This window comes from Echiichthys vipera, assembly GCF_963691815.1.
Source record: "Echiichthys vipera genome assembly, chromosome: 6".
NCBI classification, from domain to species: Eukaryota; Metazoa; Chordata; class Actinopteri; order Perciformes; family Trachinidae; genus Echiichthys; species Echiichthys vipera.
Genome location: NC_139831.1, coordinates 18,712,652 through 18,729,651, shown reverse-complemented (window position 1 = coordinate 18,729,651; position 17,000 = coordinate 18,712,652). Strand labels below are relative to the sequence as shown.

At 40.3% G+C, this 17,000-nt stretch overlaps 1 protein-coding gene across 1 annotated transcript; it reads right to left on the bottom strand.

The window, feature by feature from the left end:
• Positions 1-35: 35 nt before the first annotated feature.
• Positions 36-16,504, bottom strand: kif3a (kinesin family member 3A). The gene is made up of 17 exons (XM_083915188.1): positions 16,357-16,504; positions 14,814-15,096; positions 14,410-14,554; positions 13,732-13,816; positions 13,429-13,534; positions 12,885-13,024; positions 12,547-12,744; positions 12,163-12,337; positions 11,977-12,075; positions 7,403-7,559; positions 7,073-7,253; positions 5,337-5,447; positions 4,957-5,082; positions 3,148-3,201; positions 2,990-3,058; positions 2,742-2,872; positions 36-1,242 (listed from the first exon to the last, which is right to left on the bottom strand). Exons 1-17 carry the CDS (start codon positions 16,360-16,362, stop codon positions 1,194-1,196), a joined length of 2,115 nt encoding a protein of 704 aa, XP_083771314.1. The 5' UTR covers positions 16,363-16,504; the 3' UTR covers positions 36-1,193.
• Positions 16,505-17,000: the final 496 nt, after the last annotated feature.

Below are 17,000 nucleotides of genomic sequence, written 5' to 3'. Positions count from 1 at the left end.
GATTTAAAAATGAAGGCGCAACAAGAATGTGAGATAAAACATGTAAAATAATTTAATAAATAAAATATCCATGGGTTTGTTGGATGTGAACATTTTACATACATTATGATACAAAAAGAAAAGTTTACCTCGACTACAGAACATCGTAAAATTAAATCATCTCCACAAAAAAACTCATACTAGTGCATTAAACTAAGGCATATAGTATGTATGGTGCATTTCAATATAACACAAAATGTTCTGACATTCGAAATAAATAGAAAATATGACTTGCTTAGATCAGCAAATGGCACTAACATTTCTGCTGACTGGCATGCATGCCCCTATGCTGCACTTTGCATTTACACATTCTCCTCTATTTTTTACCTCCACATTAGTGTTTCTTTGTTTCTCTCTCGATGATTTGTTCGATTCAGTGGGAAGAAACACTAAGGCTACAGCTTGTGCCCAGAGATTAATCATTTGCTTTCATTTAAATGACGTTACACCCTTAATTAGAAATCAGTTATAATGTATTAATATCAGCAAGGGTAGTTTAATATGAATGCTCACATAGCAGGTATCATCATATCATATCAGTAATACAGAATTTACAACTTAATCAATGTGGCGTTCATCATGAAACAGTGTGTTAAATACAATACTAATTTCAGAGGATATGTGAAAAGTGTTTGAGGTAAATTCCTACTAAATGCTAGGGGTAAAAGAGCTTAATTTATACAGAAGCTGCTGCCACCGAAATGTGTTCAAAGCAAAAACGTGTGACACAAAGAAGTCTTACACTATAATACAAATAACAGCTCCTCTTGGTCAAGAAGTCCTAAAGGGATAGTTCGACATTTTTGAAGTAGTGTTTTATAACATACTTACATACATACATAGTGCATTTCTTACAGTAGATGACAATTGGAACATCCCGTGTTTGAAGAAGCAGACGGGCGTAATTAGCTGTCCTCTATAGGCAACACATTGACTATGTACCAGTACCTCATACAACCCCACTTGAAAAAGCTCAACTATCCCTTTAATCCTGTCATAGGTACAGCTCGTAATACCATACCACATATACAGTGTATTCAGATAAACTTTAACTTTTAATGTTCAACAATAAATTCTTCAGATTGGACTAATGACTTCTTTTCTGAAAGTAACATGAAAGTTGCAGTGAAACCAAGCTCTCCTCTATGCTATCTTCACTGCAGAAGGGATTCGATCACAGCGTCTGGCTTTGCAGATCTTTTCCTGTGTGGAGATAGTTACACGATAAGTGTTATCAACAACTTCAGAGAGCTTTCTGCATTCTCGTTTCTCAGAATATTAGTATATCATGATAACCTCAAATACCGTCCTGCTTGCGCTTCATATCTGCGTTCTATACATAGCGTGTTTATAATATGAAGTACAGACGAAAAACTGTGAAACCACAAGTTAAATTGCAAATAACCAGCTAACATGAGTGTGAGCAAAATAACACAGAATCAGGGGTATTACATTAAGACCAGATATGGAAAAAGCAGAGTGAAAATGCAAACCAAGAGGTATTAGAGATTATTTGAAATGTGATGGGTCAAACCATCCTTGGGAGAAAGCACATTGCCCAGAGGAGCTGTATGTGAGAATGCATATGCCCCAATCATTTGGATTGGACAGAAAACTGACTTTAACCTGCCGGTTCCCTCGTACAAAGTCTATGTAATCTCCGATTGAGCCCATAGCGAATGAGTAGGCTTGTTGATGAAATTTCTATCATGCGGCCTGTGCAAGACTGGAAGAAAACAAACATCCGATGGTGAAGAAGCAGGGTCATTAATACTAAGATGCCTACGAAAATGTCCAACTGAAGCAAGTTTGTGTCTCTGCAGACCAGAGACGTTGAGAGGGCTTGGTCATTTTTTTTAATTTGGCCAATATGAGGCTTCTGCTCCTCTGCCAATTAGAAACTAATTTTACCAATATGCTGCCTGAACCAGTTTTCAATCAATTTTCAATTCAGCCAATAACTTCACAGTTTAGGCTTTTTTACAGGCTACTATCATTTGTATTTCCAACCTACTCACTTGTATTCAGCTGGTTTGCTAGCTAGCTTGCTAGCTTCACCATGCTTTAATGCTACACTGGTTACAGAAAATGAGCCGAACAAAGTTGTCACTGGTTTGGCAATAACACCTTTCTTTGTGGATGAAGCACTAAGTTGTTACATTTTTACTTATTTAAAAGCTGGCTGACTAGCTGGCTTGCTAATTCAAGCATGCTCCACTTGTTACTGTAAATGAGACGAACAAAGTTGTCACTTATCTGATGATGTTTTTTTACTGTAACAAGAGAGTGTGGATTATACATTTTAACTTGTAGAACGACTGGCTGGCTGGCTGATTAGCTAGCTATCTAGCTAATTCTGACATGTTTTATTCCAATTACTGTTAACCAGCTGTTGGATAGGTGTAAATGCATCTGTGTCTCCAAGATAATCATTACTCCTCCCACGTTTATGTGTGCCAGTGAACAGTCAGTGGAAGTGCACATTTACAAGATCTGCTGCTTTGATAATGGCAGTGACATTTACATCACTTTGAAATCAGCCATCTCTCTCTTCCCGTCATAAAATTAGTAGCAGCAAAAAAGAAAAACATCTCGCAGAAGGTGTTAAGTGCTGTTGTTGCATTCATCTGATTGCTGATCAGTGTAACCTCTGAATGATCCATATGGGGGAGAGAACAGAGCCTGTGTAAAAAGTAGATTACCTTCGCCCAGTCTTGGGTCGTCCACTCTTGCCACTTTTAGAGGTTCTGGGTCTCTCTAGTTTCATCAGTGACTGCCGCATGCTCTCCTCTGTGTAGGCCAGATACACATGGGACAGATCCACCTCAAATGGCTACAGGCGGAAGGAACAGAAAGAGAGAGGTCAACACACACTCTCGGGGGTGGGGGCTGATGGGTCACTACAGAAAGCTTTCTCAGGTAGAAATTAAAACAAGTGCAAATGACATACATCTTTTTCTTTTTTGTCCGGAGCCGGGGTCTGTTTTCTCATATTGTTGCCAGTGTATGCCACACATTTCTGAAAGACATAAAACACAGAAGCACTTTACATTGATGTCCAGCAAACTGCAAACAATAGTGTGCATGAATTATGCAATGTGAGCTCACCAACTGCCATTCTCCAATGTCTTCATTCCAGTGCACGTAATTCTCTATCATCTCCTACACAGGAAAACATGAGAAAATATAAAAACTAGATGCAGGCGATGAGTCGTTCAAATGCAGTTTGTAACACTTTTAGCTGCCGTTTGGTTGTGTGTGAGTTAGAGATGCAAGGATCAGCTCGGACGTCATCCAAATCGATGTTTTTTTGGCATCTTCAAGCCTTTATTAGGATAGGGTAGCTGGAGGTTGACAGGAAATAGGAGAGAGAAAGGGGGTGACATGCAGCAAAGGGCTGCAGGTTGGAGTCCATCTGCCACTCAACCACATTACTTATTTTTTTCTCTTTAGAGACCCATTGACGTTTCACTCTATCAGTCCCTGTATGAGAGCCTCTGCTTCGTGGAGCAGCGGACGTCTGCTTCACAGAGTGGTCTGTGGGATAGGTCCACTTGAAGCCAGACAACGTTTCTCTGTTCATATGGTCACGGTCACAAATCATCTCAAAAGTGGAGGTCGGCTCTGCCTCTGCGGAGCGCTCCATGCAAAGTATGCAGAACTAAACATTAAGCTTCTGAAAAAAATCACTGAAAGCTGCTGTTCCTGGTGCATAAATTCACACACACCATCACTTTTAATGGGGACTCCGACACACATGCCTGACGTAAAATGATCAGCTGTCTGCTGCAGCAGTGGAAAGCAGCTCTGCTTTCTGCTACATTTATAGAATGCAATTAATATTGTCCTAAATTATGTACTATTTCACCCAACCACAACCCATCCGCTGTTAATCAGAATGTTATTGTTTATGAACCTACCCATCTGATCGACAGATTAATTGCTGCTTGCTAACTCCCAGTGCCCGCGGACATTAACTGCAATCCGTGCATCACTAGTATGTGTTTTTAGGTTTTACTATTTTACATTTCGAACCTAAATCAAACAATTGCGTTAACTGAAGCATATTTTGTGTCACAGTGTGCTTTTTCTCCCTCTGGAGGGAAGTCTGCTTTTATTTGAACAATGTGTGCAGCCTGCTGCATGTTCATGATTTGGTAAGTTTGTGAGGTTGTAAGTGATATATAAGCCAGGCTAACGAGGTTATTTAAATAAGAGAAAAAAAGAATCTTCGAGTGTCCACAAATCATATTTTATGAGGGCCAGCATCTATTTTCTATTGTTACCAATGAGGAGAGAGCATAAGCAGCCGCCTAGAGAAAAGGAGCAGGAGCCAGCATCTTTTTACCGAGCACTCTGCCTTTTTTGTACAGCCGCTCCGAGCACTTCTAGTTTAAAATCTCTGAACCTTTTAGGAAAAACGCTGGTGTGCTCCGTTTCAGGAAACTATGACAACAAAGAAAGAAAAGCCCATTTGTGGGAGCAGATCAACCTAACACTGACTGTTGCTACTGTGTGTGGTACTTTTATCAATGCACATTGTTATCTTGTTGTTAGCTGTGTAGCCATCAAGCTAATGTAAACACTGTTGCCAGAAAAAAAACACCATGTGGACACAGGCCCTTCATCATGCATCAATTAATTTATATTGACTGTCAATGGATCAACTGTGTTGCCTACTTTTCTAGCTGCTTTATTATACACAGAATAAGAAAAACAGCTCCATGAATAACAATTAACTGTTCCAACACGACCTAAATAAGATGAAAATCTGTCTGTAAGCTTATGCCTCTTTTTTGTGTGTACTGATGTGAAGGAACAATACTGTGAGGGAACAATACAAGCCATAGGTATTAAACAAAGGCAAAATACTTCAAATTTGATAAAGTTGCTATAAATGTACAAACACAAACACACCTGGTATTCCTGGGGAATAAAGTTGTCTATGATGAGCATCTGGAGCCGCAGCTCCCGGCTCAGCTGGCGAATGTTCTCCAGGAGGCCCTCAATCTCTCTGTGATGCTCTTGCTGCAGATCTGCCATCTAACAAACAAAACACCCACAGTGGTTCAATGTGTTTAGTTTCCCTGATCAATCTATACAAACTTCAAAAAAACAATAAGTTTAAGCTCTGATTAAAAAGTTTTTTAGAAAATATTCTTTATGAACTCGATCTCCCATAACACTCTTGGGGCTTATGATCCTACGTGCTGAATGATTGTACCTACACACTACACCACCCTGCTAACAGGGAATGTCTGATCTATCTCAGTGTCGCTCTTTTATGTTATGCTTACTTCTGATTTAGCAGCCATCAGCATGGTCCATACTTTCTTCAGCTTTTTGGTCTTTCCTTGAGCCTCCTCTTGCAGACTAGTGTACTTCTCTTCTATGTCCAGACGTTCTTGCTGTTTAAAGAGGGAGAGATATCAGTGATTATGAAGAAGCAAGCTGTAGTCTGTGGTCATGACAGTGAACAACCTACAGAGATTAAAAAGGCAGTCATAAAATTAACATCTTAAACCTGTCTTAATACCGAGAATGTAAAAAATTGTTTTTAAATCCTGACGATTACATCACTACCTCTGAACAGCGGTTTTTACTTTGTACACAATGAAAGTGAGAGAGTGAGAGAGTGAGTATGAGCGTGGAACTATATTTTCCAGTCACAACGGTGAAGCCATTTCAATATAAATCAGGCCAACATTGAGGTTGACAACTCATGTAAACAATGTGGTATTTGATGTCATACTTTTTCCACCTAATGTGCAGCATTACATGACGGAATTGTAGACGGCTGATGCATCTGTGGGTGAAGATGGTACTATTCTAATTACCAGCAGCGACAGTGACACTGGTATTGTTTTCACCTTGTGAGTCTGTCTGTCTGTCTGTCTGTCTCTCTGTCTGTCTGTGTGTGTCATCATAGCACAATGGGGTCATGGTGACACCTACTGTAGCGGGAACAACCACAGAGGGGGCTGTGCCAAATAGGTCTGCAGACATATTTTGTCGCCACAGTAGCATCGCAACCATGCAAGATACAGTCATAAAATTTTACAGGTAAAGCAGGGAGATAAGGCAGGGAGACTCTTGGCTCAGCAAGGCAGTTAGAGCTTCTAGACTGATCTCTAAAATTCAATGCACTATATACTTCTGTATTCTATATACTTAGACTGTTTAACATGTCCTCAGATTGATATAAACATCGCTAGGGAACTCGGTAGACCCATCTCTCTGCTGGAGGTGCATGAAGCGATCAAGTCTATACAAAACAGGAAATCTTCTGTTCCCGATGGTTTTATAGTTGAGTTCTTTAAAGCATACTCGATGCTATTAGCTCCCATCCTTTTGAGAATGTTCAATGACTCCTTTACTGAAGGCAGGCTGCCAGCGATCTTGTATGGGGCATCTATTTCATTGCTCCTGAAGAAAGACAGGGATCCTCCCTCGTGGCAGCTACAGACCGGTCTTACTTTTAAGCGTAGATTGTAAGATTGTAAGGACAAATCTAGAACAAATCTAGACCAACAACTTAACACCTTTATTTGGGAGAATAAACCAGCCTGTATCAAAAAACATATTTTTCAACTCCCTAAACCTAAAGGGGGACTAGCACTCCCTAATTTCCGCCCTTACTTCTGGGCTTGTAACATTAATAAACCTTTATATTGGCTCTGCGGTGCCTACCCGCCCTGGGCTCATACTGAAATCTTCCTCCTGTTCTTTGAATTCTACGATTTGCTCACAGCTCCCCATAGCGGCCAACAAGGTCTCACCTAATCCGGTTGTCGTCAGTAACATTAAAATTTGGATCCAGTTCAGGAAGCAGAACGGCTTGCAAAGGGCTTCGATCCTTTAGACACAACTTGGATACAACTTTAACTTTACTACGGTTACAGTGTGGCTGGAGTTTCCAATATGTTGTAACTAATGCACACATTCATGTAATCATTTCAGTTCATACTGACAACTACATAACAGTCAGTACTTGTTATTGGCTAATCCAAGGTTTTTGGTCATCTATTCTTACCTCTTTCTCCTCCAGCTCTCTCCGCAGCCGCTCTGCTCTCCTACGACGTTCTTCAAGTTCATTGTTGGACTCCTGCAAAAGCTTCTCCTGCTCCTCAGCCTTGGCTAAGAGGTCCACCCCACCCACGATCACCTTCTTCTCTAAGGCTGACAATTTATCCAGCAGAAGGTGATGCTCCTGCCTAAGGGGTTAGAGGTGGATCAGGCTCAAATGAGAGATTACCACAGCCACTAACAATTAAAGACATATTAAAGACAATTATTTGATCTGGATCATCATGAATACCACATTTAAAAAGTTACACAAATATTTTTCTTTTCATGGACTCACTGAGCTTTAAGCAGGTCCTTCTCCCTCTTCTCCAGCTCTGCTCTTGCCTTGTTCCTCTCCTCCTCCTCCATGTCCAGCTTGGCCTCCAAGGCCTTTCTTTCCTCTTCGATCTTAGCCTGCATCTCTACCATCTTGTCTGGTGAAACCTTCTTCCTCCCTTAAGAGAGACACAGTGAACCATAGTGTCTTTAATTGACAGGTTGTATTAGATGTATCTTCCAAGTTACTCGTCAATGCAGAACATTCTATACTGTGGTTTTTAATCAGCATTAGTATAATTTAATATGTGCTATTTTAGATCATAAATTTGCACTTCAGAAGCCAAATTTATGTTTTTTTAAGGAATCTCAGCGTGACCTCCTACGCGTGAATGCCAGTGAGATACAGTTGCACAAAGTTCTGACTTGCTAATGCACAGTCTTAAATAATTGTTAGTGTAAGCAAAATTGAAAATAAGGGAAACTAAAAAGTGCAAGATTCTCTAAATGACATGGGGGCTATGACGATGGAGAGCATGAGACACGAGTGAGTGATAGTCAGTGAACAGACAGAAAAAATGTTAACAGCAATTAAACAATAAACCTCTGTTATCAGATTAGTCAGAGTTAGTGAAATATCTACTGAAACACACGGTGGCCATCTGGATCATCTGTGTAAGAAGAGATACCAGTGCTACAGGACAGAAGGACTACTGTATTTAGATTCTTACACCAACCTCTTTCTTCTTCAATTAAGAGGTGTTTAGCAAGTCAGACAGGCAGCATTTGCACCAGGAGGTGGGGAGAGAGAGACAAAGAGCAGCACATTACAGAGTGATCTCTGACTCTAAAGAGTTGAACACCACATATTGGGGCAGGAGTGGGGACATCAAACAAAAGAAAGTTTCTGTAATAATAACTAACTATCATATGGGAATCGACAGTGGATAGATATGATGCAAAAAAATAAATAAATATCACTTATAAAATGAAACAGGATGTGGGTGATTTATGTCTTTGACGGTCAGGGGTTACAGGTAACACAATAAAGCCTGGCAGAGGTGTAAGCTGACACTGAGGATTTTAAAATCGTCATGCAGAACCAGTCCAACATGTCGAAACTGTGTTGATTTAGGTCATTGATGGAAAAAAAAGTAGGAGTAATTTGACTTCAGATTTTGCCATTTTTTTTGGAAGGATCAGTATAACAGTGCAACAGTTCATTTAAATGTATGGATCTGCCCCAAGACATTCTTATCAACACTTGCACACCACCAGGAACCTTTGCAATCATTTTCATGTAAAAATCTTTGGGGGGGGGGAGGGGGGCTGGGATGCGAGCCTACAGGAGTGGCACAGACAAGGAAAGTATAAAGCCCCTTTCACACATGTACTGTAATCCAAAAAACCTCTGAGAAAATGAATTCTGGCAATTTGCCTACACAGTACCCAAACAGCTCAGGTGTCAATCAAATTAACAACAGTAACAAATAAGGTTACCTTAAAATGTATTTACTGCGGTTCAATAAAAAAAAAAACCTGCCTCCTTCTACTTACTGCTGCACAGCCCTTGCACAGCCCAGCATTTGTATCTGTATTAAAACACATAGTGGCGGATAGCAATTGACAATTATGACATGCTTGCGATAAACAGAAAAGCTGTTGAAAAAATCCCTGAAGCCCCGGGGAGGGTGACCGAGCAGTAAAGGCGCCTGTCCCCAATTCATGTCCGACCGGTCAACCTTTGTTGCATTCCTGTCTTGCCTCACTTTCTGTCATCTCTCTATTATTCTCTATCAGACCAAGGCATAAAAACTAAATAATTCCTTAAAAATGCATACATACAGATTCCACACCTAAGCTGCTCAGTTAAATCAAATTTATATGCAGACCTGTTGCATTTTATTGTTAATCATGCGCACCCATCTACAGACGGTTATGCAGTTACAAACACAGTTCACGCCGACCACTTTAAAGAGGAAATACTAGGAATGACTCAATCTGTGTATGAGACATCAAGTTATCAGGAAATACCCTAAGAAAACCACCTAGGTACACAGATAAAACTTTTTTTTTAAATGACCACACTCAAATACATCGGTCCCGATTTTCCACTTTCATTCATGCCCATTTACAAAATATTAAGAAACATTTAAAACTAACTCTTTTCCATTTTTTTGATTAAAGTATTCTGACAGACTGCAGAATCATCCATCGTATTTAATTTATGATCAAATAGATATGGCAGATTTCTTAAGGGGCGCTACAGGGTTTTATGATAAACTATTAAGGTTGCTTAAGTGGGGCAAGTCTCCTAAAGTCTCAAGTCATGGTGATAAACAGTCAATCAGCTGGAAAATCTGCTTGCTAATCATTTAGATAGCCTGTGCGGTATGAGAACTGATACACTCTTAATCCTTGGGGTCATCTTTTTGTAACTCGATATCCTCGGACAGTAAATCAACCATGGCATGAAGAAAATGGGTCTCCGTCTAAAATCTGTATTTAAAACCAACAATTTACTGGTTCCATGTGTGAAAAGGGCTTAAGTTTGTGGGCAGGTGGGTTGGTAGAGCAGAGTGCTGCTCCAACTCACTATTCTGAGGTTTATCCTCAGTGGTCGGTGGCACTGAGGAGGACCAGGCAAATTCTGAGCTATTGCTGCTGCTGCTGTCTGGAAAATAAGCAGAGGAGGACCCCTTCCACCAGAGCACACAGTAGTTGCCTTTCCACTACAGAGCAAAACACGGGTGAAATTGAGCGTGCCAAGACCAGTCGCTTTTCTATTGTCACTTCTGGCGTTAGATGCTGCTACGGTGGGCCTATGTCGGGGCCATGTTGCAGGTGAACATGACCCACCATTCAGAGCAGGAGTGAGCTTTTGTTTTGCAGGTAAAAATATTATAAAAATATTGAAAATATAAATTGCTGTTTCGGATTAATGCCGTCAAGAGACCGCCATGGCCACAACCAGGTGACCGTAGGCAGATTTATTTGGTTAGTTTTTGGCATTCATTTTTTTGCTAGCTAAACAGCTTTTTGTCTGATGAGTCTGATGCTGCGTTTCAACAGTGGTTCAAAATGCACTCATTCACTTCCCCTCAGCACTTGCCCTCGGGGGAATCCCCACCGCCATCATAAGTGTTTCTGAAAAACTGAAGTGAACTTGGTGAGATCGACCCTCGAAGGGCTGAGTGATCGCGTGAACAACAATGGTCACTCCAGAGGTGGATATCACCCACAATGCATTGCAGTTATCCATTTGCTTTTCAGTTTTTCTATATATAATGTGTTATTATAAGTCTGTATTCTTACATGTGTAGGCTGCTCACTCACCTATTCAGCATAGTTTCTTAAGAAAATCAAATTTATAGCTTAATATTTTACTGAAACATTACTAATTACACTAAATATTTAGCCTACTTAGTATATATTTATGCACACACTTGACTTGTGTAATTTCTTCTCAACGTTATTTGTAAATGCACGGAATGTAAATTATTTTGCTATGTATCATAGCAATATTACTGATGATAATGATGATATAGATCACAAACAGAAGTTTTAGAATCAAAGACGGGTGCAGCTATTCAGAAAGCGGCGACGAATTGCAGTAGTCCATAGAAAATGCCTTCATCCCATTGTAATGATTCTACAACTGATGTCGGATCCATGATAGTTTGGGCTTAAAGTGAACAAGGGCAGGTGTGTTCCATTTCATCCCCCGCTCCTCCCCTGCTCCTTCCGGGGCCTCCGTGTGACGTATGCTGTTACGTAATACCAAGGGCTGAAGGAAAGTGAAGGAGGGCATGTTGAAACACTACTGAAATGCAGCATGAGTGACGCTTATTGGCAGGTTTGAGGGCAATACTGAGGGGCTATCGGCCCGATAACAGAAAGGCATATGTTTTTTTTGTTCTCCCGGTTTGCGACCCAGGGTCATTAACACCGACTGGCTCAAAGATAGCCCTAGCTCGCAGCGGCCTGGTTGTGGAAAGACAGCTTGTGAGAAACAGGTAGAGGCAGAGAGCTATCGGTTTGCAGAGATTAAGGCCACATGTAGGTGCTCTATGTAGGTCCAAAAATCCGACAGCTTCGATATCAACTTTCAATATCCTAACCTAATACTACAGTATTGGAAAGTAGAATTATGACACCACCAATACCAATATAAAATCATTGTGGAACATGCCCTCACAGGAACATTAGTGTCAGCATTACAATGTAATTTTGTGACCTCATTATGTTTTTTCATCTGTACATAACACTTTCCACTTACAAACAATGAGGGTGAAGGTGAGAACACATGGGAACGTTCCAGATGAGAAAAGTGTTGTTTATAGAAGCCTTTTAAAGAAGTGTAGAGCCAAACTTGTGAACTTGATAAATATCTGAAGAATTGAATGCTGACTCGTATTACAATTAGCATACTGACAAGATATTGAACGGATGTATAGCCAACCATTTATGAAAACCACATACTTAACCACCGTATAAAAAAAAACGATCCCCACAGGCTTATGAAGATTGCATCAACATATTTTCAGTCATTTGCTGAAATACACACTTGCATCTCCATATTCTCTATATTCTTACCTCTTCGTCTCCTGCGGCCTTCTCCTGCCACCCCTCCTTCATCATCACCTTCATCCATCTCGTCTGATCCACTGCCCTCTGAGCCAGAGATCTCTTCACCTAGAACAGCACAACATTTTGAAAAGACATAGTCAGTGTTTAAAAAAACACTTGTTCAATTCTTTTTTTTACTGTCAGGCTCATTACCTTCCACCAGTTTCTTCTTTAGCTCCTCAATCTCCTTCTGAAACTGGCGCAATAGGGCATCCTTAGGATCCTCATTGATCCTTGCTTTGTTCTTGATGTTTTTAGCCCTATTAGCATAGCGCAAGGTACTGATGGTCTCGTCATAGTTATAGTCCGCAGGGCCTATATTTGCACACTGGGGAGAAGTATGTCATTTAAAAAACATGAGCCAAAAAATGTAATGTCAAAGTTGAGTTTGGCAAAATTTGAAATTGTTGAGAAAATGTCAATTTGTAGATCGCTGAAATTAAGCAAGTTTTGATTAAAACAATTCAGTTTAAAAAGAGTCTGTTGTGCAACTCGAGCACATATGTTTCTAGAACAGTTTTCAAACTTCCGCATTACCATCATGGTCTTGGAGTTTCCTCCTAGTGAATCCTGCAGTAGACGGGTAAGTTTAGAGTTCCTGTAGGGCACGTGTGTGCTCTTGCCATCCACCAGAGCAGAGATGACGTTACCCAGAGTGGAGAGAGAGAGATTGATCTTTGTCGCTTCCTTTAAACGCTGACCTGTGGCTCCTGTCTTGCCCTGTCTTTCTGAGCCCTGTAGGTGTAGGGTGGCAGATTAATGCAGGTGGTTGTTAGATGGATTGTGGAAGATAATAAAATGTCCTATTTATATCTATATTATCTAATTTTCTTGGAAGCAATGTTACTGAGAAATTTCTGGGCGCAGATACATACTGCAAGGTCAACCAGATGAAGCTTTCCCATGCGCACATGCTGGTTTCCATCCACACCTTTCTCACTGCACTCGATGGTGATGGTGAAGATCGCATGAGAACGGGAGCTGTGTTCATTCATGTTTGTGGCACCGACAGACCCTAAACAGTGAGATACCATTTGATCAGAAAACATTAGTCCATATGAGAATGGATGATAACATATCAATGTGCATATGAACCTAAAAAAAAGAAGAAAGAAATGAGTTTGTTTTTTTATGATTTTCTATATTTCAATCATTTTCTACTAAGAAGAGGAATAAAATATGGCACAAGTAGTCCTTGCACATAGCCCATTGCAGCATAGCTTACATGCATTGAATTTTTAATGAAGAAAAATGCCTCTTTAATGTTCAGCTATATTTCCATTTCTTGCTAAATGCTTCTTATTGTCTGAAATGTGATTTTACTATGCATCACACAGACACATGCCAGTGAAAAAAGATCAAAGTGTGATTTTTATGGGTATTTAATTCCATCTTCATGCTGTCAGTTGTTCTGCTTACGGTTTTTGTGGCCCAGCGTCATAATCCTGTCCATGTCGTCAGCATTGTTCACAACGTAACCCGAGAGGTCTTTGATATACACGCCAACATCTGGTCTTTCTTTCACCTTTGATAAAAAAAATCAGCATCAATCAATCAGCATCAGTCAGCATTAAACAGTTAATAAAGGCAAATGTATTCAGACATCTTCTGCAAGTTTTCCTGTTTAGAAAAAATACTGTAGTTTCCGTCATGACAGTTCCTCCATGACAGTTTTGATATGAATCACTGAACTTTTAGAGCTGGTTTTGACTATGCTTTTACCTCTAGCCTCTGCATCTGGTCCTTGCCCAACAAGTCTCGCACTTCCTCATTGTAGATCTCCAGGTACGAAACACGAACCAAAAACCTGTGGAAGAATGTTTATTCAAAGTCCAATAAATGCTGAAATGTAAAGCTGCAAATGGCAAAATAGGCCATGTAAATACATATTTCATTCATAACGCTTGGACGCAGTTCAATCTTAATAAACATCTGAAATAAATTTAGGTTCCTTTTTAAAAGGGTTGGACCTAAACTGTCATAGTCCGTTAAACAAATGATTTCTTTAAATGCTTTGCCTGTATGCTTTGTAGTTCTCTGAATATGTGCATGCATGAGCATGTTAAATCCTCTCCACCATTATTTGTTATTACAAGTTTGTCTTTCTCAAAGAAACCATCTTTGAATAGGTGATTTTTTTATTTGTAAGATACTCTTGCTTCAGTACAAATCCAAGGCAGTTTACTAATAATAGTATCAAGCTTTGTCCAGAGATTACTTTATTTCTAAAGATTGTGTGTGGTAGAGTGTGCATATTGGAAAATTAAACAAGACACCAAAGTTCTGACTTTATTTGGTACTGATGTACACACCGGGAATCGTCAGCTGGACTGATTATGTGTATAGACAAAATATTTCTGTTTATTTTACTGAATGCTTAGAGATTGATTACTTTCCTACCTTGTGTCACCCTCTGCCTTTGCAATGTGACCAAAAATATGCGCAAAGGAGTTTGGGATTATCCCTCTGAGTTCTGGCACTGCTCTCACACCCTCCATGGTGAATGTCTTTCCCGTGCCAGTTTGTCCATATGCAAAAATGGTGCCTGAAATCAACAGCAGAGCATAAAATCACAGTGTCTGTGCCAGTATTAAATATGAAAAAAGGTAAAATTAATAACAGTCCTTATTATATCACAGTAAACACAAATTTGAGGGATAGATATATAAGATGCTACAAAGTACATTATGAATGTCTGTGTTAAAATATCTCCAACAATTGATGCAGTCGTTACAATGAAGATGAATATTTTACAGCAATGGTTTCTTAATAAAAAAAATAAGGTTATGTCACATTGATTTTACCATTGTATCCCTCTAATACTGAGTCGACGATGGGGCGGGCAGTGAGATTGTAGACATCCAGCTGTTTGCTGTCTGGCCCAAACACGGTGTCAAATGTGAAGGTCTTTGGAGGCTCATGGGGAGTCTCCAGTTTGTTGACAGTTATGGTCCCACGGTTCTCGTCCACACTGACGGCCTGTTTGTGGCTCATCATCTTCTCTTTCTGGTTGAAGGGACGGCATCTAACCACCACCTTGACATTATCATTGACCTCCGGCTTGTCATGTTTCTCAAGTTTATTGCTCTGGGGAAAAAAAAAAGGACCCTTATCAGAGATAGTTATGCCATGGCATGTAACGTTACGTTATATTATACAGTGACAATTTACTATGGCTTCAATTTCAATTAACCATCATGGACACAACTGCATAGCTGTCAAGGTGTTTGATGTAAATAAAACCAAGCAGAAAGCTTAAGTTTAGTCAGAGATGCTGCCTGCCAGCAGGCAAGAGTGGCAGCTGCTTGGGGCTTCAGGCCAGTAGGGGGGGCCCCCGAGGGTTGACAAACTTTACAGCAGTAAAAATGCGCAAAGTTTGCAATGACAGCAGAAGACCTGACCTCCCTAAGGGGGCCCCACCTAGTGGCATAATGCTCGAGCCTGCTTGCTAATAAAGTGGGAACATTGCAAGACACTGTTCGGTCCCTGCTTTTACCACGGCCACAATCACGACCACTGCGAACAAGCTCTCATTACGTCACACAGCTGGTTTTTCAGGTCTTTCTTTCTGATGCCGTTCTGACAAACAGCCAGCAGATGTCACTGTTGTGGCTGTATGACATGCTTCGAGGCAGTGTGTCATTCATGACGCAGCTGTATCAATTTAGTTCACTGGTTCACGAAGCACCACCTGCCCCACCTTACATCACCCTTATATTTTTTCCTTCTGTTTTGTATTGTTCTTAATATTAATATGTTAGAATAACAATTTTTTTAATGTTCATATTTTGAAAATAATTTAAATGTGCACTTTTGCACAATATTTCTTTTACATGTCGCTATTTTGTTGTTGTTCGTGTCAGATTGTTTATAATATAATGTTGATGAACGCTGGTTCGAGGGCCCCCCTGTGCATTTTTGCCTGGGCCCCAACAAACTCAAGAATCGCCTCTGACTGAAGTGACTTGGTCGAAGCGAAGCTAGCTGGCGGTAACTGCTTTGCCGTTGATGGGTTGCTAGGCAGGCCTTTGCTGGGTTGCTAAGCAGGCGAACGCTAACGTAACGTTACTAACGTTGGAGATAACGTTAGCTGTTTAGCACAATAAACTGACAACGGCAAATTTTGAAAATAATCTGACAAACCCCCACACTGTTACTACTTCGTGCTAACTGATGTGTGGTGAAAATCCAACGTTGGGAACAATGTACCGTTTCCTTGCGTCGTAAACGAACTGGGGGAAATGGTATGCTAACGACGCTAACCGGTTAGCATCACATCAGTGAGGAAGGAAGGGAGGAACCCCTTTGCAAAGAAAACAAAAAATGCCAACAGGCGTGTCGACTTACCGGCATAGTGAGAATGCAGAAGGACGATTATAGTATGTATAATGACAATGGAAATGTTTGTAAAGCGTGGCTCATGTGACTCTAGGTTATCCGAAGGATTTAAATGCCAGCGCAGAGCCCATATCATCAAAGGCTCACATCCGATAGCTTGTTGTCAGGTCTGTGTCAGACTGCGCATGCGTTGCAGGGTAAGTGGAAGGAGGGTGTCTTTAGTTGGTCCTAATAGGTCTTCAACATGTTTTAGGCCAAGGACCCCTTAGTTGAAGGAGAGATGAAGCAGGGACCCCCTATTACAACTTGTAACTCAAGTTTAATTGAGTTGCATATTAAATTTGGTCACACAGCTAGGTTGGCCTTAAGCCTATACGCATCTTTTTAAGGTGCATACAACACTAAAATATTACAATGATCATTGTCAACATATTCATATATTTATACATCAGATTTTAATGTTAAACATACATTTGGAGGGCACATTGAAGCCTTCAGCTCAATTGTATCTGTGCATGGCTACCTTGCCTGTAAGCCAGTAAGCCTATCGTCGAGGTTATGGAAATTTATTTTTTTAAACAAATTTATCTTTGATAATAATGTGTTGCATTCATTTAATGTATATTTTCAGACATTTAAAAAAAAAAACATTG

What these genes read in the sequence shown, in the direction of transcription:
- kif3a (XM_083915188.1), bottom strand. An exon ending in AGTATTAGAGGGATACAATG is followed by an intron (nt 14,555 to 14,813) that starts GTAAAATCAATG and finishes TGTTGATTTCAG; the next exon opens with GCACCATTTTTGCATATGGA. An exon ending in CGGACAAAAAAGAAAAAGAT is followed by an intron (nt 2,873 to 2,989) that starts GTATGTCATTTG and finishes TTCCGCCTGTAG; the next exon opens with CCATTTGAGGTGGATCTGTC.